Raw genomic sequence first — 24,297 nt, 5'->3', positions numbered from 1 at the left:
TATGCCCACGCCGTGACTCGAACCCGGGAACTTCAGTGACGGGATCGATAGTTTAACACTTAACGCGCTTGGCCATCGAGCTGGCACGAGTTTTTTGTGATTCATCCACAAAAAAAAGGGGGAGAGTAATCTTTTGGAGATTACGTTTTCCTACTTTAGATTTTATCCTCTTAAAATTTCTAAAATGATATTGTAAATAACATAATATTTTAATTTTTCAAAAATAAAATATTTTTCAGTTACCGTTTTCTAAAAACAAAGCAGCTTAGGAATATTATTTCTGAAATTTTCCCATAGCTTGGGGGCAGTCACCTCTCCTTCCCAACCCTCCCATCAAATTTATCACTTCATCATTTATTTTTATTGTTGCGATTGCCCTAAACGCGCAGAAGAGAGACATAATTTTCCTACATATACTAGATAGATAAATTATGAGAACGCCATTGTCAATAGCAAACATCTGTGAAAATTTGAAGAATAATAAGCGTAAGCGTGATAGCGAAATATTTAAAACATAAAGTTGTACTTATTTAAGTCATAAACTAAACGTAACGTTTCAACCTTGCTAGAAGGTTGAAACGTTACGTTTAATTTATGTTTTTAATAAAATAAATTACTGCTTTGGTCAGCATATTTAGTTTTTCATAATCATGGAAACAAGGCTTAATGGTGTTATTATTTAAGTCGTATTAACTTTTAATTTATGGAAAACAATTTATTATTATTACGTGCTGTAAACTTCATATTATTGCCTGTCTTGTTCTTTGCTTTTTGTCTATTGCCCTACTGCAAATGGCTTGAAGAACCAACATATGAATAATTAAAATTGAAGGTATTTCACATGTTTCCATTGCTTCGCATGTCTCGCACGCATCTCGCACACCCCTTGGTGACGTCAGAACGTGGTCAGAGCTCGGAGCCAATGGGAGAGCGCGTAGTATCTCCAAATGCTCTTCCTCAAAGTAACTTGATTTGATTATGAGATTTGTAAAATTGTCCAGCCGGCTTCTGGTACGTGTTCGAAGGGAATTGTGTTTGGTATGGAGTTTTAGTTAAAATTATTTCAACTTTTGTGATATTATTGTGTTTTTATATCTAGCTGCTAATTATTGTAATTCACATGCATTGCATAAGTTGAACTATTGAGTAAATAATAAAAAAATATTTTTTGTAGGCTGTGTAGGTAGTGACAACAACATATTGCTTTTCAAAAATGTTATTTTTCATGCGATGTCTATGACATAACGTAATTTCTGCCTACACCATACTTTGCCGAAGTAATGGAATATTCATTGGTAACAAAAAATCATAATTGCCTTAGTCGTAAATAGAAATAATAATTTTAAAAACATGATTAAAATTTCGGTAACCACCAAACGTCTCTAATTCCCTTATTTTCGTATTTTTCACATTGATACCTACATATTCTGCATTCGTAAGGATTCTTCTATTTCGCGTTTCGTTTTTTGCACGCAAATAATCTCAATTTTCGAAATATCCAGTATTTTTATTTTGTTCGCTTTCGCTTGCGTTTCACGCGATATGGCGGAGAAATCTTGACTAGCGTAGTCCATGATCAGTGGTTATGCAGTGTTGCAACCTCCTTCATAGAAAAATACCTACTTTCGTGTTACTGATTTTGTATTTTATTCCAGGTTCGAAAACTCCACGAACCATGCACGGATAGACCCACGAACCATTCATAAATATTAGCCCCACGAACCATGCCCGGCAAGGTTAGGTTAGGTTCTGTTAGGTTAGGAAACATAGTTAAATTTGTTTTTCAAAATTAATTTTTTTTTCGGGTTCGAAAACCCCACGAACCATTCATAAATAGCCCCACAAACCATTCACGGATAGCCCCACGAACCATTCACGGATAGCCCCACGAACCATTCACAGATAGCCCCACGAACCATTCACGGATAGCCCCACGAACCATTCACGGATAGCCCCACGAACCATTCATAAATAGCCCCACGAACCATGCACGGCAAGGTTAGGTTCTGTTAGGTTAGGAAAGATAGTTAAATTTATTTTTCAAAATTAGAAATTTTTTACGAACCATTCACGGGTAGCCCCACGAGCCATTCATATATAGCCCCACAAACCATTCATAAATAGCCCCACGAACCATTCATAAATAGCCCCACGAACCATTCATAAATAGCCCCACGAACCATTCATAAATAGCCCCACGAACCATTGACGGATAGCCCCACGAACGAACCATTCATAAATAGCCCCACGAACCATTCACGGATAGCCCCACGAACCATTCATAAATAGCCCCACGAACCATTCATAAATAGCCCCACGAACCATTCATAAATAGCCCCACGAACCATTGACGGATAGCCCCACGAACGAACCATTCATAAATAGCCCCATGAACCATTCACGGATAGCCCCACGAACCATTCATAAATAGCCCCACGAACCATTCATAAATAGTCTTAGAGATACTGGGTGAAAGGGGGGGTGGTTATAACTCCCATCAACCTCACATTGAGCACGCCACTGATCCTGTGCACGTCATGTTGTCGCAAGTTCGTAATCAGAAATGATGAACAGTAACTCACGTTTATTTACGTTCTAGAACTGTTACACAGTTACAAAACCGTGCATTTGGAAACACTGACCGGTTGTTACGTCATGAAACACTCGCAAATATTTGGTTCACGTAGTAGACGGACATCAAGGGAACAGCTTTCGTGCATCGGAGTGACATTAATGTCGAAAAATACATGATTTATCGGCAAAAAAAATTTCAACGAGGTGAAAGCAAACTTCCAAGACCTTCCTATAGTATAAATAAACCCATTTCGGTAAGTACTTTCTCCTTTAAAATTGAAGAAATACGTTTTGGGGATACGAAAATTTTACCAAAACATGGGCCCAAGTTCCAATTGTTTAATTCAGAATTTATCATGGTGCACAGGCATTTTTTACATGCTTCGATGGCCCAAGTTCCTTTTGTGGTAAATTTCTCGTATCGAACAAACGGATTTCTTCAAATTTACAGGAGAAATTACTTACCGAATGCAGTTTCTTTAGACTTGTGGAAGTTCGGGGAAGTGTTTTCTCGCATCGTTCATTGAATTTTGCCGGTAAATCATCTATTTTTCGATATAAATGTGTGACCGATGCACGAAAGCTCTTGCATCCATTTACTTCCAGGTGGATGTAGCCTGTGTCTGATGACGTAATCCCGGTCAGTGTTTCCAAACACGTGTTTTTGTAACTGAAGAAGGTACGTTTCTGCAAATGGTTTATGGGGCTGTGTGTCAATGGTTCGTGGTGCTATGCATATTTTTTTAAACCAATTTTTAACTATTGTAACCTAAACGTGACCCTACCTAACCTAACCTTACCGGAAATGGTTCGTGGGGCTATGTATGAATGGTTTGTGGGGCTACGTAGGTATTTTTGGGTGCAGTGGGGTGGAAACACTGCATGCCGAGTACGGTAGTGAAACTGTGACCGCCATTTTGCGTGTTACCGAAGACAAAAAGAAACGAAGAAAACTTACTCGATATGTCGCAATTATGTCGCCACTTTCAGCAATGTTTCTCAAGGCAGAATACGTAAGTACGAATATTCAAATTAAATGAACTAGCAAATATCAGCCGTTTGTCCGATACGAGAAATTTACCCGAATCGGTTGTAAAAAACTGGGGGTCACGTCTGGACATTTGAAAAAAAACAGATTGAAATTTTTTTATATATAGGTGTATATGCATAGTTTTACGAAGGAAATTTTATAAGTTTTACGAACAAAATGTTATAACTATGCTTGCCTAACCTAACCTTCCGTGAATGGTTCGTGGGCCAATGATCACTTTCAATAAGGAATTCCTAGTTTTGTAGCACGTAACCGACGAACAATGTTTCACGGAACATGCCATTTTTCCTGAAATCAGCGGTGGAGTATATGCGTAGTTTTACGAACGAAGGAACGACTTGAGATGACCGGACCCCTCTCCGATTTTCTTCATATTTGGCATACTCGCTAATTGAGGCCTCCTAATCACGAATCTGAATTTAAAATTTGTCTGAAACGTTTAGAAATTGCAAAATAAGCGAAAATAAGGCGTTGGTTTTCGGAATGGAAACTGTCGATTTTCGCAAATTTTTTTGTTTCACAACCAAATAAATATATTCCTGATACTACCACGACACCAAATTTTAACTATGTTTGCCTAACCTAACCACTTGCCAATGGTTCGTGGGGCTAGCATCAATGGTTCACAATTTCTAGATGTGACCGACAAATTTTAACGGTACTAATTTACTATACCTGAGACACCTGTCAATGATTTATTTCACACTTTTTTAGATTGCTAACGTACTATTCTGCATTCGGGAACATTTATTTAGGTGAAATAATGAATTTCTAACGAAAATAATGCATATTTCTTACATTTACGAGTACTTACTGTTCTTCCTTATTTCCACACAATATTGCGATAGCTTACCTGTTCATCGCGCGTGGTGCCAGTGTTTTGTCGATTTGGAGTGTGCATGCAGTGTTGTATCCTTGTTCACCGAAAAGTACCTAAATTTAAAAAAAAAATTAAAAACACTTCACGATATTTTTTCACGAAAAAAGTTCAATTTTCGACATAAAGAGTAATTATTAAACCATTGACGTTAGCCCCAAAAACCATTGACGTTAGCCCAAAAATTCACGATAGCCCCACGAACCATCACGGGGACGAGGTATGCCTACTAGGTTAGGTTAGGCCTGTTGGGTTAGGTTCCATTAGCACTCCCTTCATTCAATTTAGCATATACGGACAACGGCACATCATATTATAGCGAAAAGACGGCATGGATTGAAACACTGACTAAGGTGTTTACGTCATCAAACACATGGAACATTGTGCTCTCATGCAGAAAGCAAATGGCGGCAGCAGCAATAGCACGTGGGAAATAGATTTACGTAGAAAACCACATGCATTCGCATTAAAATGAATCACAACTACATTCCCGAACATCAACAATGCTAAAGAAAATGATTTGCGTAAGTACTTTCTCCTGTAAATTTGAAGAAATCTGTCTCAGGTATAGTAAAGTGTTACCATTTTAACTTCAGATTCGTGATTAGGAGGCCTCAATTAGTGAGTATGTCAAATATGATGAAAATCAGAGAGGGGTCCGGTCATCTCAAGTCATACCTGAAATGGTTATCCGTGAATGATTTGTGGGCCAATGATCATTTTCAATAAGCAATTCCTAGTTTTGTAGCACGTAACCACCGAACATTGTTTCATCACTACGGAACACGCCATATGAAGAATTATCACGGTAAATAACAACGTTATTTTACAACTTCTACACGTAAATGTACAATTTTAACATGCGACCCCCACATTGTAACTCCAGATACTTCACCAGGAGTGCATAAGAAGTGAGTATAAGAACTAGTAAGTGAATTACAGACTTTCTCTATATTGTCAATTCTTACCAGATTTTGTTCAATATGTGCTTTCCTAGTTAATCCTGGAACTCTTAACATGAAGTTAGCACTCTTTAACACTCCCATTTAAATATACACTAATATCTACTTTATTTTTTTAGCAGGATTGCTTCAAATATACACAAAACAGCTTCTACACTTACTACGCATTTTTATGACTTATAAAAAAGTACTAATACGTGAATGCAATACAAGCAAATGCATCTTAATATGATGAAGTGTTATGTGTTTTAGCTTTAATTGCTCAATTCCCTTTAGCGTGGTTTATTGTTTCCGTGTATCCACTTTTAACTGCTCATGCCTTTATTACTAGATGACTAATGCAATAATATGATACAAGAAAATATAACGTAATATTATATTATATAACTAGCTGATTGCCCGGGTATTTATTTATCCCAATCTTCTATTGAAGTTGTCCGTGGAAGAAACATGGCGATCTTAAATCCACTCCGCATTACTTAATAGACTGCCCCTGTGACTTGTTGATCATGATAGAGAAAGCAAGTCTCTCTCTCTCTGAGATAGAGAAAGCAAGTCTCTCTCTCTCTCAAATGTCATCGTGAATGTCACCAATTAGGTTAGCGACTACGAAAACTATGGATTCGACACTAATGTAGGTCATTTTTTATATTTTATTTTTCACCCCCTCTCATCCCCCATGCCGATAGGCGATGAACTTGGAGTTGAACGGCATTAATAGTGTCACTATTCATCTTAGCGACCCCGAAAACTATGGATTGAACACTAACATCAGCCATTTTCGATTATTTTTACATGTCACTCCCTTCCCACCCCCACCCCTAGAGGTGTCAGGGGTTTGAACAGCATAGGAAGTGTCACTATTCATCTTAGCAACCCCGAAAACTATGGATTCCACACTAATATCTGTCGTTTTCGATTATTTTTACATGTCACCCTCTTCCCATCCCCACCCCTAGGGGTGTCTTGAAGTTGAACGGCATTGGGAGTTTCACTATTCGTCTTAGCGACCCCGAAAAGTATGGATTCCACACTAATATCGGTTGTTTTCGATTTTTTATATGTCACTCCCTTCCCACCCCCATCCCTAGAGGTGTCAAGGGTTTGAATGGCATTGTAAGTGTCAATATTCATCTTAGCGACCCCAAAAACTATGGATTTTACATGTTATCCCCTTCCCACCCCCACCCCTAGGGGTGCCAAGGGTGTCTTGAAGTTGAACGGCATTGGGAGTGTCTCTATTCATCTTAGCAACCCCGAAAACTATGGATTCCACACTAATATCAGTGGTTTTCGATTATTTTTACATGTCACCCCCACCCCTAGGGGTGCCAAGGGTGTCTTACCCACACAGTATTTCTTTCCAGATTGCAAGTCATATGTGTACCAAGTTTGGTTGAAATTGCTCCAGGCGTTCGAGAGTTATTCCGGAACAAACACACACATACATCCATTTGTAACAGTTGGGCTGAAAAGTTCGTAGGCTGACTCATAGATGGCGTTACTTGAATTAAATCCATGTGATTTTTACTTAGTACTAACCTTCAAAAGATACGTGTATAAATTTCACAGCTGCCGGATAATTAGTTCGTGAGATATAGCATTGTGAGTGAAGCAGCTTTTGTTATTGTGAAAAAATGGATAAAAAAGAATTTCGTGTGTTAATAAAGCATTTCTTTTTGGCGAAAAAAAATACTGTTGAAGCCAAGGCTTGGCTTGATAAACATTATTCGGACTCTGCACCAGGAAAATCAACCGTTGAGAAGTGGTTTGCTAAATTTAAATGAGGCGAAATGAGCATCGAAGGCGATGCACGCAGTGGATGCCCCAAAGAGGCTGTTACCAACGAAAACATCAAAAAAGTTCACAAAATAATTTTAAATGATCGTAAAGTGAAGTTGATCGAGATAGCTGAGACTTTAAAAATATCAAAGGAACGTGTTGGACATATTGTGCATGAATATTTGAACATGCGAAAGCTGTGTGCAAAATGGGTGCCGCGCGTGCTCACAATCAACAATGCACCGTGTCACAAATCAATGAAAACGATGGCAAAATTATATGAATTAGACTACGAATTGCTTCCCCATCCACCATATTCTCCAGATCTGGCCCCCAGTGACTTTTTCCTGTTTGCAGACCTTAAAAGAATGCTCGCTGAAAGAAATTTAGCACTGATGAAGAGGTAATCGCCGAAACTGAGGCCTATTTAGAGGCTAAAGAGAAATCGTACTATAAAAATGGCATCGAAAAATTGAATGACCGCTATAATCGTTGTATTGCCCTCGAAGGCAACTATATTGAATAATAAAATCGAATTTTGTCAAAAAAATATTTTTTACTATGTTAGCCTGCGAACTTTTCAGCCCAACTGTTATATATATAGAAATACGAAGATATAACACAATATAATATAGTGTAATGAAAAGTCAGTGTGCAGTTTATAAGCATTTTTCGCAAAATGTCATGGCGATGTTCACTACATACTGGGATACCACAGTTTTAACACCTGTTGTTTTGCTGCACTTAAAAGACCCAGCACAGAGGATGAGAGATTTCTTAGACATTATTGAAGATCAAATTTTGGAGAGGGTGGTAGAAAAAGAAAATACACCCTTAACCCTAACATAAGGTTATTCATCACCCCAAGAACGCAATTGTTACAATAACAGGTCTTATTGACATGAACCTAGGAATCAACTGAACATATAAACATATAAAAGTACAAATAGTGGGGGAGGATTACACAATGGTTCAATGTTCCAAAACTAATAACTCTGGCATTACAGGGAGTTTATTTTCTCATTGGGGTTACTGGTAAGCCCTGCTAGGGTTCCAGGGTAAAGCTAGGCAGGCCAGGTTTGGTTCTCTTAGCATTAAAATAAAAGTCCCTAAATGCATTCTACTAAGGTTCAGATTTACTTTACATTAATTCCCACTAGTCTACTATACTTACAGTCTCTTGTCGACTGACATGGGAAGCGTGCATGCTTGTATAAGGTAATTTTTAAGTGTTTTTTTTTTCAACACAAATCACTTTTATGTGATTTCCAATCCAAACTGCTCATTTACTTTAAGGAAGGTTCAAATTTCGTGTGACAATGATTGCCAAAATTCTGCGATGATTAGTCTTCCTGCTAGGAGAATTAGAAAAAAAATCATGAAATAATCTGAACAGTTACAGACTGCTGCTACTTCATATGCATGGGGTGCGAAGAGGTATTATATCGCTAAATGCTTTCGTTGTTAGGTTAGGAAGGTCAGGTTTAGGGTTCTTGTCATTAAAATAACCTCTTTAATGCTTTTAGCACCTGATTACATAATATCTGAAGTCGAGCCCAATATCCTCTTCTTGCCTCATATGAAAATCTATTAAGAGTGGCCTGGAGGTTGGCATGAAAAGAGTTTTCCTGCCCCGGCGCGATACAGAGACACCTAGCGACATATCAGAGAACTAGCAATTCTTCTCGCTTGTGTCCTAAACTAGAGGAAGAGCACAGGCCGGGGGACAGAGGACCTCCCCCCTATGGTGGAAAGACTTGCCACCATGTTTCCCCCCTGCCTTCACCACTCCCTCCCCTTCGTGACCGCTGCGAAAGGGCACCACCTGTTTCATTTCATTCTGGTTTCGGCTTCTTTCAAGATTTCTCCACTGGCAAAATATTCACTGCTGGCTGGCTCTTGCTTGGAAAGTGGCTACGGCAAACAGTCAGGACGTTCACAAATGAGATTTGGATTGAATAAATTTTGTTGATTACAGTGGCTGCTATAATTATGTAGAATTTCTCTTTGTGCGGTTGAGATTATAAATTGAGAGTAAAGAAGGAGGTAGAGATTATCAGTTGAAAGTAACTACGAATCAAGTAAGAATAACTAATTGAAAGTACGCTGTGTAAATGTATAGCATACCAGTGGCAGTGATAACAATGCAGAGGCATTTTAGTCGCCATTTTTTTTGTAGGGGGGTTTCGTGTTGATACAAAATTTGTATCTAATAGTAATAAGCACAAAAAATATTAACTGTTATTATTTTAACTACTACGAACAGTGCTGATAATAATTCGAGATGGACGGGAGCGAGACTATTTCGAATTCAAAGGAAAAAGTCTCTGATATGTGGAATGACCTAGGGATAATCAGAAGACGCGAAAGACAAACCAATGGAACAAAATGTACAACTACAGTAGTAGCAATGATGTAAGGTAACGAATAGGTAAACATTGAACTTATACTTTATGTATTACCCATCTTAAAAACAGCTTAAACGTATTTGAAACTTTCTACATGTTATCATTTTGTATCATTATGACACGTGCTTCCCCTCGAACTAATATTTATTGTTGTTAATTTTACTTTCTCGTTGCACGAATCTTTATTGCTCTTTCCAATTCTAGAAATATTTTTAATCTTATTCGTAATACCTTTAATTTGCTGCGTGATTTTTGTGTTAGTTAATATTAAGACCTATTACTGATGATGTCACAGAATAGTGACTCACCTGTATGTATATATCTTGTAAGACCTGATGCTATGGTAATTATGGACTGTGTTTAATTTTTAGCTTTGGCTTTCGCAGCCCTCAGGATAAGTCACGTATCATGTCTGGACATCTTGCTCCGAAATAACTACAAGTATTACGGTCACAATGGCAGTCTTACGGATGACGTCAAGATGGAATGTTTACTGGAATCCGAACAATTGAAATGTAACACCACCGAGAATGTAGATACGTTGATTGATTGGTTGATTACTTTTCGAGTGAATATATTTTAAGTATTTTTCAATAGCTGTTAACTCGACATACATCTTCTTTACTGATTTGAGTTGATTTTTGTTATTTAGCGTCGCTTTCCCGTCACTTTTGGCTAATCGCGGCGAGTTTAAAATCCTTTTTACACCACAGTAAACTATCTTATGAACATGGACGTCCGCAGGATCTTTTCCAGGGCGGAGGCAAAACATTATTTCAGTCTGAAATTATCACGCTCCTTAAACACAATTATAATGAGTAACATATATTACTGTGATGGAAATTAAATTATCTGTGAAAGATATATATATAATTATTATGTGGACATTCATTCTCCCGTGGGGGGACATGGCCCCTCTTGCCCTCCCTTCTGGACTCCCATGCTTATGAAGGTACAGGAACTTTTTTCCTAAAGAGAAAATAAACTGAATAAATAACAAGCAATAGCTCTGTCGTTGACAGCTAGCACTAAGTTCCTCTGCTTCAATGAGAAATGGATATTTCTTGCATGCTTTAGTGTATTAAATTTTATATGTATGTAAAGCAGAGGAAATATACCATCTTGCGTGAATAATATATTGTTAATTTCATACAGTGTTTATCCTCTTCATATGTTTCTAATTATACATTTTCGTAGTTGAAAATTACACGTTTGACACGTCTGTATTTGTATTTTATTTTCTGCTTCTGCCACATTTGACAATTAGCGACGAGGAGGATGAATGAAGACACGCACTCAGTCAGTCACTCACTCACTCTCTCTCTCTCTCTCTCTCTCTCTCTCTCTCTCTCTCTCTCTCTCTCTTTTACACTCTAACACTATATGTCCAGGCTTATGATGCCACGGCTGGAACGTGGAAACTTCCATGGTCAGACCATCGGGCAACTGGTGAGCGTGCTCGGCCACAGTTTCCTTTCTTATAATCTTCAAGTCCCTTTGTGCAGTTCTCATCGTTGAGTTAACAGCAGATATAATGGGCCGAGGTTGATCTGTTTGGTCTATTTTACTTTGCCTTTCTGCCACTTCTTACTATTCGCGAAGATGGGAGGGAATGAGTGATGATATGAAATTGATGAAAGAACACCCCCCCCCCCATGCCCAGGCCTGGATTCGATTGATTGGTTTCAAACTGAAATTTCAGTCCAACTAACGATAGTATGATCTTCGAGATGAGCACTATACGTGTTACAAAGTACTCTTAAAAAAATCCCCAGTGAATTGGTCAAAATAAATTGACAGAATTTCGAGGAGAGGTCGAGCCGCTGTAAGACCACACTTTACGCCAATATACGTAAGTAAACCCGTGGCGCAACAGCCCGTGAAGGCAAGGGCCTACTCACTCACTCACAAGGGCCGGCCTCACTCACACACCAATCAGTTACAGGGTGACGTGTGGTCAGCAGGACGAACCCCCCAGTCGTTGTTGAAGGTTTCCCCAATCTCCTCAACAGGTCCTAAAGACCAGCCATGTCAAACTAAATGTCAAAACTATCCGGGTCACACATCTAGAACCCCAACACCTTGAAGTCCAGAACTAAGTGGTTCGACCCAACGGTGCCGGGATTCTAGTGATTATTATTGCAGCATCGATATGTAAATTATATATAGACCTCCCCCCATATTTTTTCATGGTTATAGTATTTTACATGTTATTTCGAGTATAAATTGGTTACAATTGTGAAAAACTTTTTGCAAGAAACTGTGTGCAATTATAGTTTCATTTCGCACAGATTTGACAGTTTTTTTTAACAAGCTTTTCAAAAGTCTGCAATAAGTTTTTTTGTGAACATGAAACTCTTAATGCAGACAACAAATATTTTGTCAGTCATTCTTGATCATTCGGCTCGGCTGTTTCATTAATCTTCATTATGGAAAACAACTTTTCACCAAGGCAAGTGCAACCAAAATTAATAAAATTTCTACAGAAAAATAGCTTATTCGAGGATACTGCTATGGGAGATATGAGAAAAATCAAGGATAACCCACCTCGCGACATTTATTTTTCAATACGAGTTGCACTGCAATTCAATAAGTTCCATTCGAACGCAGGACTTGCACATGCATCATCAAAAGAAAAGGGAGCAGAGCAGAACAAGAATATTGCCCTTCGCACCCTCTGAAGTCTTGAAACCTGTTTCCAAATTCATCACGTAGTATTTTTACTGTGGACAAATATTCCTGCCATTCCTGGTATTCCTGAGAAGTTGAGAAGGACAAATTATAACTTTATTAAAAAAGTTTTAATATAACGGAAGACTGTAACTTTTCAAAATGGCCTCCACTTCCTTCAAAATATCAGCCCTTGTGTCACGGGGAGGAATCATTCAAGTAGTTTTACTGTCATATCGAGATGAGAATCGCATCCACGAATGAAGGGAGCTAACCGAGCTAGCTCGCAGACGTTCGTAATTTCACATATTGTGAGCGAAAAGGCAACACGAACAATTTTTGCTTTCAATTGTTCGTTGACTAAGTCATCAATCCTCTCCTCAACTGTATTCTCATTTTTTTTATTAGCGTTGCTTTTCTGCCACGTTTGGCTAATGGCGACGATGAGGATGAGTAATGGTATGATGAAATTGATGAGACACATACAAAGAACACCCATGCTCAGGCCAGGATTCGAACCCGCAACCTCTGGTGTCGCAACGGGCTGTGCTAACCACTCTGCCACAGAGGTTGGCAAATTTATTTCGTGATATAGAAATACTTTTGAATGAATAAACTTTATCAGGGTACAAATTTTCTACGCTTTTCACTATTCACTTCACAACAAAAGTAAGCATTTCACTTGAAAAATCTACATTCCTCTTCTATAGTCCTTTTCTTACTCCCACGAAGTTTGGGCAGCCATATGGTTCTCTGAAACTTTTACAGAAACTGACTTTTCTTCCAGGTAAATCCTTGAAAATCAAGAAACAAACTCATAGGCGACAGAAAGTATGCACGCTGCCCTCCCCCAGCTGGCAAGATATTTTCGTACTTCAGAAGTAACATGTCCATCAGCTTGCTTAGTTGACACAACACCTACTCTATAATGAAATGTATACCTGTGTAGGGATAATTGGTCAATGTGTTGAAGTTTGGATGAGTCTGGTCTTGTATCACGAGAAAAGAGAAAACGGGATAACTACAAATGTATAGATAATTTCAAGCATGAAGTGTTAAGTGGAGCCAAGGCGGGCCGCATTAACGGATGCTGGGGCCTACATGCGGCCCGCGGGCAGCGAGTTTGACTGGCCGAAATATCAGGAGAAAAGTTGTTACGCTTCTTCCAGGAGACTCGAACCTGCGCGCGTCCCGTTGCTGGAGAGCCCAAAGCATAACGCCTTAGACCGGACGGTCACGATGCAGGACAGCAGGCCCGTAGGCAGAATTTTATTTTTTGGGGGGGATGCTCATCCCTTATCAGCAGCTGCCATCTAAGGGCGAAAAAGTGAGGGAACCCCTGAAGATGAGTTTTTGTTTCCTAATTTTGATTTCGCAAAGGGGAGCTCTCTCACTGCACCAAGCGCCGTCAACCCTATGCCGGTCGTTTGAGTATCTTGAGTTTGAGTTTCTGTAAGTCTTCTTTATGTATAGATAGGCTAATCGGGACTGGACCTACATTTATAGTGGGATTGAACTATTGGGCGTTCACCAGGTAGCAAACTCGGGACCTTTTGACATTACGAGGGTCATCTTTACCATTACGCTATAGGGGAGGCAAAAATATCTGAAACTAAGAAGACATTTTGAATGGACATGTAGAATGTAGGAGGCAGGGTTCGCGCTGAAGAGGAAGAAGACTGAATTCTCCCTCCCCTTTCCTAACCTGTACATCTCTAATGTAATTCTCAACCAAGCCAAGAGTCTTGTCTAGTGTGGCCCACGAGACGAGACTTTGGCCTGTCTCGTCTCGAAAATATTCGTTTGTCTCGGGACACATGATCAATCTCGTCTCGAATTTTTAAAAGCCTGTCCCATCTCGTCCCGTGGGCAACACTAGTCTTGTCCTCCTACATTTTATGTCACTTTTGTTATTGTTATGGAGAATTCAAATTAATAATTTGTCTTTAAATCTCAAGTTAGCAAGTCAGCCAAAATTATGTTTTTATACTAAATTTTAGATTAATTGAAGATTTGCAAGAAACAGTAGACCTTTTCATGATCCTTCCACTCCAAAAACAAATGTTTTGTAAGAGTCACATCAAGTTTATGTTTGGAAATAGTGAAGTTCTAGGAACCACACACACACACACATATATGTAAGCAACAACGATAGTAGGCTATTGTAATTTGGAGAGGATATGATTTGTGAGTGGAACAAGCATGGGAATTTAACGAAGTTCCTTTGCGAATCATCAATTATGTGTGTGTGAGTACACGTATTTCCTATCTGCACCGTTGACTCACAAAGTACTACATGTGAGGTAAAACTATCGAAATGTAAAAAGAGGAAGCGCTACCACCCTCCCCGCCTTTTCTACATTTTATTCAAATCGAACACGAGGCACGTATCGAGATATATATATTTCGGAGGGGCGTCCTAACGTAATGTCTCAAAATAATAATATTAATAATGTTAAATTTAGATAAGAAGGTGATATAACAACAGTGATACAGTATAACATCACGTATTCATTATCTAGCTTACGTGTAGTTAAGGTCTGCAAAATTTGTAAATAAATAGAAACTGCCCTGGCATGGAAATTAATGCCAAATAGATAAAGAATATAATATTTATTGAGTATGAAAACATGATGTTAGATCCAGTTGACGAAAGTAAAATTCCTGGTAATATTTTGCATGTTATTATAAGTAGTAATAATTCTTGCATAAATCTTCTTTGGTACTGTCATTCAAAGTCGTATTGCTTTCCAATATTTTTGCGGAAATAAACAAATTGCGATTAGACAACAACCTGATTTTCATTACTTAATTGAAGTTATTTTATGATCTCATGATTTAATTTTTGTACTTGGTAAGTCTTTCGGGGGGGAGGTTGGGACTCCTGGACCCCCCTGAATACGTCCTTCGTGGTAGGGATCAAGATAAAGTTACTGTGTCACTGGTTCCAATTCACGGTAAATATGCTCTGCTTCTCTACACTCAAACATACACAAACTCATGGCCTTCCTGCTTTCTTGGTTTCTTGCCTGGGAAAGAGGCAATAAATCAAGCTGTGACAGCTACGGGACCTTCTGACGAGGGGACGGAACCCAGCTGTGCAGAGGATTCAAACACCCGCGCGAACTAGCCCTCCCCGTCACCCTGGGGCAATTTTCGAACAGAGACATCTAGTGGCCAAGTGGCGAACTATGATGAATGAAATTTGGCTGAACCGGCCGTATCTTTCGCCGTCGATAATACATGACATTTTTAAACAATCATTTTGGGCTGTGCAAGTGACTTTTGAAAGAAAAGCCCTCCCTAGCTTAGTCATAAAAGGATTGAGCATTACGTTAGTATGCATCATAATGGCCATTTTCGTTGGTGCTACACCCAAATCCTATAACCATTCTGTGCTTATTTACGTATTTCCTTATGGGAAATTGAAAAAAAAAAAATGGAATTTGTGCACATTTAACGAACTGAAATTGCATAAATGTGTCATGTACTCATAGTTTCATAAACTAAGTTCACATCCACTGCGTGTTTTCCGGCAAATTTTTGTCCTAAAACGTTATATTCAACAAAATGCAAAAAAGCCCATGTTAAATTTAAGCGCTTTCCACGGCGACCTTCGCCAAACTCCACCTCCCTCTTAACACTCATGCTTGAGTGGGTTTACCAAAAACCAAGAACACATGCTCGCACAAGTTACATTTTACATCATAATTTCTCTGGTGAGGCATTTAACTGTGCTAATTCATTTCTCCAAGTTTCAAACGTGCTTTCATAATCGTTCCCAGTATTCTAAAGCACTTCCTACAAAACTTGTGAAAGATAATTAAACATTCGGTACCGTTACCAAAATATGTTACATGTATACCAGTGCTCGAAAAATCTTCTTCAGAGCTAGGTGCCAGCTCTGAAAATCAGATGCCAGGAAACCACCAACTAGCAAATTGTGCATATTATAAGAAACTGAGCCGGCCCTCGTCGCAGAGTGGTTATCACATGGCACTACGACGCCAGGGGTCCCGGGTTCGAATCCCGGCCTGGGCATGGGCATTTGTGAGTGTTCATTCATCATATCATCACTTATCTCCATCTTCGCAAATTAGCCAAAAGTGGCACAAAAAGCAAAGTAAAATAAAGCAAATCAATCAATCTATAAGAAGCTGAGCATCACCGTATTCAAAACATCGCTAAATCATGTGAGAAAGCGGGAAATGGAGGGTTAGGGGACAAAGAGTAAGAAATTCTTACTGATTCTATGGAATGCTCATAACGTTGAAAAAATAATTTGCTAACTTACGCAGTACTGCAATTTGAACTTAGAATTTTCAAAATTTCGTACATGCAAACTTAAAAAACTGCAATATTACAGCAAAAGATCACAGTCGCCAGGCTGAAATTTTTAGTCGCCATGGCGACCGGGTTTTTTCGAGCCCTGATGTATACCATCGCATGGTGACATCTAATCGCCATTAGCATTCAATAAAAATAAAAAGTAAAGTGCTCTCCTATGCTTTGCATCATGCCATAAAGGCGTATAGGGGGTGTGGAATTAGGGCCCCACACTTTCTTGATCTCGGCCAAAGATGGGGATGAGCTGATCAGCACCATGCCCCTGGAGTTTCCTTGAGGTACCCACTTTATACTGGGTGCATACGGAACTGCTTCAACAGGTTGAAAAAATCCCGGTCCACCCCCGCCGGGGATCAAACCTGGGTCTCGACCACGACTATAGCATATAATTATATTTAGCATTCAATAAAGAAAAGAAAAATTGAAGCCCTTGAGGATTATATCGACATTAATTGATAACTTTCCACGTGTTATGCAAATTTGTTTCAAAGTCACAGATAACAGGGATATTTGATACCAAAGTTAGACCCCTGTTAGTAGATAACATACTATCTTGCACTACTTTCACGCATTTTTTGTTCTTGCAGTTGTAAAAACCAATTGTATGCACACTCAAAAAACGACACTACATGTGCAAATGCTAACACTAACACTTCTAACAAAATTAAACTTACCATATCTGAAAGAAAACCATAGTCCAAGACAAAACATACTTATCTTGGAAATATGCACTTTTTTTACTGTGAAATACCTTTTATTTATTATGTCCAAGTTCCCATGTTTTATGCAACATAAATTTGTTCAGCCTGCAGAAACAACAAGTAATTGAGTTATTTGACCCCCAACAGTAACACTCGAGGGCCTGTTGACCCCCTGTACCCCCTCGAGAATTATGTTGAAGTTTTTTTTAATCGATTGATTCCGATGTTTTACATACTATAAAATTGCTTCCAGCATGTGGAAAACACAAATAATGGGGATATTTGGTCCCAAATTATGGCTCGAATAAGTAAAAACCAGTGGATGCACACTCAACTAGTGAAAAAATATGTGCGAACAATAATACCATCAAACTTGGCACTTCTATTTTTGTCTCATAAGTTTTCAGTCCTTTGTGTTAGATTTACTTTATTGTATAACACATTTATGAAACGATAGTCAACATCCCATCCGCTGCTGTTGTGAGATGTTGTAAAGGTGCTATATTCACTTCCTGGTAGCCTTCAGGCTGTTCTGCTTCACGCTAAGGTAACAGACATACTTTACTTCACAATAACACATCTTCGCAAGCTAAAGACGACAGAAAACATTCCAAAAGCATGGAATATTTTCCAGTTTTGGGGCCATTTACCCACTGTACCCCCCTCGAGAATTACGTCGAATTTTCTTAATAGACAGATTTCAATGCTTTACATAATGTAAAAGTGGTTTCAGCGTTAGGAAAGCACAAATAACGGAGATATTTGATCCCAAAGTATGGCCCACGTAAGTTAAAACCTTCAATTTCGGAGTACTTTCACCGATTCGTACTGTTTCTATGTACACTAAACTAGCAAAGGAACATGCCGAAAAGAACTATAAGTACCAATCCTAACCTAACTACGTAAAATTATAGCTGCTGTTGTAGAAAGTCATTTTGGGTGCTATATTCACTTGCGCGAAGCCTTCAGGCTGTTCTGCTACATGGTAGTGTAACATGCTGATGTAACAGATGTACTTTACTATACGACGCACGCTTTTAGAAGCGATATCGGGTGGGGCCACGCAGAGGGTGTGCGTGGCGATCAACCAATGGCAGGAGTGCAACGTTGTACAGTTAGGAGACTGCAAGTTAAAAGCAGTGTTCTGTATTTTTCACTTTAAGGTTCATCATAAGATGGGGAAAGACATTTTGTACCTGACTGTCCAAATCCCATGAATTTCCGTCGCCTACAGCAGGAGTTATCGTTCCTTGAAAAAACAAGGGAACACATTTCATTTCCTTCAGCTGGTTTTTTTCGTCGCCACCGTGTGGACGCAGCTGAGTTGTTGTGTCTAGGGAAAACTGTGGGTGTTAAATTCGTCTCGATATAAACAATGACACTTCATTGTTCTGGGCATTCTCGAACATTGAAAGTCTGGGTCACTTTGAGTTCAGCATTTTTGTAGCAAGGCCGGTGTAAAATTATTCGCTCATCGTTCACTTGTGCGCCACAAAGAACAGTTTGTGAAAAGATTAAATACTGCCCTTTCGTGCGTTAGTGTGTGTTCCATGTGTTCTTTTTATTTTAAATAATGCCACTCTCAAAACTTAGCACCAGTAGTACAGGCACCAAGGGTGCAAAATCTAATCATTAACCTCCAGGAGAGTGATTCCGAAATGAGTGAAATCAGTGACACGGAGACCCATGGGCGTCCGGGAGGGGGGGCCATGCACCCCCTGGAAAATGAAAGTCAACCAAAAATTATATATTTTTCACATATAATTTCATTACAGCCACAATAAAATGTGTTTAATTATTGCATGAATATGATATTCAAATTTAAGCAATGTTTTTGAGGGAACAACACTATTATGGAGGAAAATGTGCCTTGTTTGCCCCCCCTTGGAAAAAAGCACCTTCCTTTCCCCTCCCTGGAAAAAATCCTGAGGACGTTCTTGCGGAGACCAAGGAAGACGACGAGAGCGGTGATGAATAAATACCTTCAAGCTTCTTTCAGGTATGGGTTTCTCGTATATGGTACAGTGATATGATAATATAATCCTGTGTAGAAATATTCACTATATTATTTCACTGTACTCATATATACCGTGCATGCATTATCAAAAATAATGAACACATCGCGAATTTTCTGTCCTTCCCTTGCGCTAGCAGTTAGTTTGGCAACAGCGCAGTAGCACTGGCTGGGTATTAGCCGAACTCATGTTCCTTCTAAAAGCGTGCACCGTATAAACAATAACACATTTCCGAGAGCAAGAATCAAGGCCGGCGGAAGGTGGGGTCGAACCTTGCCACCGCCCAGAGCTGCAAATTTTCAGGGTGGCAAAATTTGAAGAGAAGAAAATATAAGCCTGTTGAATTTCCCGTTGCTGCGTAATGACAGGGAGGGGGGGGGGGTTCGAAAGAACAGCATCTGCCGCTACTGCCCAGAGCGGCAAATTGATTAGCGCCGGCCTTGGCAAGAATCAACTGAAAACATTCATAAATAGCAAAATATTTCACTTTCTCTAGGGGGTACAGAGGGTCAAGGCCACTGTAAACAGCAACAGGATAGGTACTTTATTCATGTTGAATTAATGTTGTTGTTTTTTTTTTTTTTTTTTTCAATTTAATGCTTGTGCAGTCATAAATTTCAATGATACCACAAGAACATATATATACAGTCACATATTCGTTCAGTGCATGTGTATTTATTATTTACAAGGGTTGGATAAAAAGTAATGGCAACACTGCTGTCCCGTGAAAGGGGTGAGTCACAGCGCCACAAGCGTTTCGTGGCTGATAATGGAATGTCAGGCGAGGAAGTATAGTGAGTGGGAGCGATTGTATGTTATTCAGTCAAAAACAGCAGTGCTCTGAAGCAGAGGACGAGAGTGCAAGCGCCCTAACAATATGTTTAGGCAAGAAGAACAACGTCTCAGGCAGACGGTCAACGCAGCCTACTTCTGCACCTTCTTGCAACACCACCTTCATCTCCCATTAAGAAGGAAGAGACGGCACGGTGTCCCATCATCCTGCTTGACAATGCAAAGTGTCACACTGCGAACAATGTGACGGCGCTCCTGCATAACTGTTAGTGGGAGGTACTGGAACATCCGCCGTATTCACCGGTATGAGACCGTGTGATTACAACCGTTTTGTCAAAATGAAGGAACCACTGGGCGGGAAGCACTACGACACGCGCGAAGCCATCATACGTGCTATAGGGCGGTCACTGCGGGACGTCGACAGAGATGGACGCGCTGACGGTGTACGACACCTTCCATACGTGTGACAGAAGGTCGTAGAGATGAGGGGCAATTACTTTGAAGGAATGTAACATGTGCTCCTCTGCCAATACAGTCAAGTACCAATTATACCAGTGTTGCCATTACTTTTTACCCAACCCTTGTATATTATATAATAAATACATTTTTCACATGTTAATGCATGAGTTTTGGTCGATAAACATACTTCTCCCTCTTCTATTTTGTAGAATGTAATACACCATGAAGGAGACCGAAAGCATTGAGTCAAAAAATGTGTTGAAAAATAGAGAGCTGTTGTACCGCCTGATTGTAAGGTGAGTTTACATAACATTGCAGCCTTGATTATATTGTAGTTCACCTTAGAGGCATGAAAGACTAACATATATATGTGGGATGTGCATAGTTTTAAATATCAGGGTTGTAGAAAGATCTTTTTTTATGTTTTGTTTAAACAGAAATAGCAATTATGATTTGAGGTATTGCAGCAAGATTCATTTTCATGCTTTAATGCATTATGATAATGGATTATTAATAATCTTTTGTGTTTGAGGTTATTGAAATTTTTAAATACATAAAATATACAATTCTTGAGTCTTAATAGCATATGCTGATAAATTTATCTCTACAAAACAGGAATGCAAGTTTATTCACACATGCACGTCTGTCATAGGCATAGCCTAAAGTTTTTGCAAGGGAGCAGTTGATGTAAAATCACTAGGAAAAATATTAATTATTGTAAACTTTTTTAATTGTCTATTGTTTTTTATATATACTTGTTGTGGAGAGACTTTTACTTGATTCAACAGATCAGTGGAATATCTAGCACAGAGCTGGTTTTGTTTATTTTTCACATCTCATGCCACTCAACTCACGCTGAAGTGCATTGTTGTTCTGTTTTGTTCTCATGTAAAAGTCTCTTATTTGAAATTCAGAGCTTTTCTACATAGATTAACTGATAAATATGAAAACATTAATTTCGGACTTGTTTCGTGCTTTTTGCATTCATTTTTTTCCAGCTAATGCATTTCTCTTCTTTAGTTATTATTCCACAAAACCAAGTAGCTTTTTATCTCTGTGATCAACTGTAAGCTTTTTACTTTTTTTAAAATTCTAAAATTAACGATGCAAATTTTGGTTGGACCCCCTCTTTTCCCAGTAGCCATGATGTCTATTGGACCGTCTGCAAATAAAAGTGCAGCAAAGTTGTATTTATGTTGCATGAGGATTTCACATGGGATGACTGACAGGAAATGTTGCTGTGATGCGAGGCTGGGTAATCACCAGAGTTCATCATACAGAAACGTTAATGAAGGCGTTGAAAACTGAAAAAAAGTCACTTTCATTATTAAAAAATAGCTTATAAACATGATACATTTGTAATAACAGAAAATCAGAATGTAGGCCTAAATAGCACTGCAATGCTCAGTTTGTGTGGTTAGGTTGCTTGCCTTAAGGGCTTGCGATACAATTTCCACGGGAGTCTTCCCAAGCCCTTCCGTCCATGGCAGTGTGCCAACTTAGCTCTCTTGGAGCCAGATCTGGCTCTTTTGTGCACTCTAGCCGGACCCTGTGGCCGTGCCGTTGGCACATCACGCTGCGATGCCAAGGGTCCCGGGTTCGAATCCCGCTCAGGCTTGGTTGTTTGCGAATGTCCATTCATCAATTTCATCACTCATCCCCATCTTCGCAAATTAGCCAAGAGGCACAAAACTCGAAGTAAAATAAACTAAATCAATCAATCAATCTTCCGTGCACTCGTTCAGCTGTGAACTGGGATGCCCCTCCCGTGCCCCACTATGATGCCATCTCTGGTTCCGACCCACATAGACCACCTTTCGTCATAATTATACATTTTGCACATGACGTGATGTTGTTATATTGCCTGCGTCGCCCCACTCTCTCTTATCTCCCCAGCTACTTCTTTATAGTGCAATGTTAGACATGAAATTGACATAATATTGTCGTCAGGGAATTCTTTACTTTCGATTTCATACCATTATTGAGATGGGCGATGCCGCTGGATCTAGATGTTGAAAACTAAGAATAAATTGTCATCAATTTAGAGTTAACGTTAATAGCAGTGCCCCACCACTTTGACAACTAACATTACCCTAGAAGACACTTTATCCAGCCATCGTAAATCTAGCTCCATGAGAGTCAGTTTTAACTCCATTTAAGGTGAAATTTAGTTATTTTATGCCCATCAGGTTTGGCAACACTGCCAGGAGGCAAGGAAAAAAGCATTGATCATATGGGAGTATGATTTGATTCATTCTCTTGTGAATATAAAACTTCCGATGGAATAGAAAGAGATGTCAACGGGAAGAGGGCAGTTTGAAGATGAATTTCACCAGCCGAAAAGTCAAAACTCCCATTTGATTAGTCGTAACTTGATGTTGAAGTTGATTCCCCATAAGGAATACATGGGATTCCGAAAAATATTATTCATCATATTTTTCAAACATCGTGTCCAGCTTAATCAACATAACAAAATGTTTGCACTTGCAACATGGAGAGAAATTAATACTCTTGGATACACCCAGGGTTTGTTTAAGTAGCAGTGCCCATTCGGGCGATACTGAAATAAATGCACAATTGGTGCGTAATTGTATCTCCTCGCCTTAAGTTAAAAAATAAACATATATTTCAAATTCAGAAACATTCTATGTGCAATAAGTACTAAATAAGCACATATTCGGAAGTAAGTGTCATTTCATCGAAAAAATTGAAACATTTCGCAGCACCCCTCTAAGCCAGCCACAGCACCACAGGGCACTGTAGCACACTCTTTGGCAACCACTGTGCTAATGATTAAACTTTGTTTTTTATGCACTTCACTGTTGATTATATTAAGAAAAACTATTTTGTTTAAAAAAAATGGGTTTAACCTCGGTTTAATCCAGCCCACCATGTTACTAATATCTTAAAATTACCTTTCCACTTTGAGAATGTAGAAATGTTATGGAGAATTTACAGTGGATCATTTTTACATAAGTGCCTGATGCAGGTTGTTCTTCTCTATTGCAGTCAGCTGTTTTACGATGGTCACCAAACTCTGGCAGTGAGCTTGTCGCAGGCTGTGCAGGCCGATCCCCCATGCCCCCCTTCCGATAGACTGATGCATTTGGTGCAGCTAGGTCTTCTGCATGAACCTGGTATGTATTGTAGCTAGTTAGGGGTCAAGTGACAGGGTTTTTCTATTTTGTTTTTACTCTATTCAGTTTTACCTATTCAACAGCGGGATAAAGGAACTAATACAGTTGATTCTTATTAATTCGAAATTCAGTGCCATTAAAAATTTGACACCTTTATTATACACACCATGTACAGGAACTGGCAGAGAAGCTGACGGTTTTGAAATATTTTTATAAATAAAACAATTAATGTAATGCAAGGTTTAATAATCAAAATTCCTACAACAATAAATGATGACCTCTTCCATACACCTTTATGTACACTTGCCTTTAAGTTGGATTTGCCCCCACGAGCATTTAATTCGGAATTACTGCTATTTTGTTGCAAATAGCTAACTTGAGATCACAAAGTGTTGTTCAAATGTTCAAAAATAGTGTTTACCTTTGACACAATTGATTGTTGTGTGAGGTCTTTCAACGGCATAGTGGGAGGAGTGCTCATTGGCTTCATCGCTCAATGCCATTTCAGTTAAGATGGAGTAG

General features: G+C 39.1%; 1 protein-coding gene across 1 annotated transcript in view; it reads left to right on the top strand.

Annotated features, from left to right (window-relative positions):
* Positions 1-974: 974 nt before the first annotated feature.
* CstF50 (cleavage stimulation factor subunit 1 Cst50) overlaps positions 975-24,297 on the top strand; it is a 78,702-nt gene continuing 55,379 nt past the window's right edge. The window contains exons 1-3 of the mRNA XM_083114418.1: positions 975-1,038; positions 20,848-20,934; positions 23,648-23,775. Coding sequence (XP_082970544.1) covers positions 20,861-20,934; positions 23,648-23,775 — 202 coding nt within the window. The 5' untranslated portion in view covers positions 975-1,038; positions 20,848-20,860. The remainder of the gene's footprint in view (positions 1,039-20,847; positions 20,935-23,647; positions 23,776-24,297) is intronic.

Source organism: Lepisma saccharinum, chromosome 29 (assembly GCF_977018435.1).
Source record: "Lepisma saccharinum chromosome 29, izLepSacc3.1, whole genome shotgun sequence".
Lineage (NCBI taxonomy): Eukaryota > Metazoa > Arthropoda > Insecta > Zygentoma > Lepismatidae > Lepisma > Lepisma saccharinum.
This window is presented reverse-complemented; position numbering and strand designations above follow the sequence as displayed.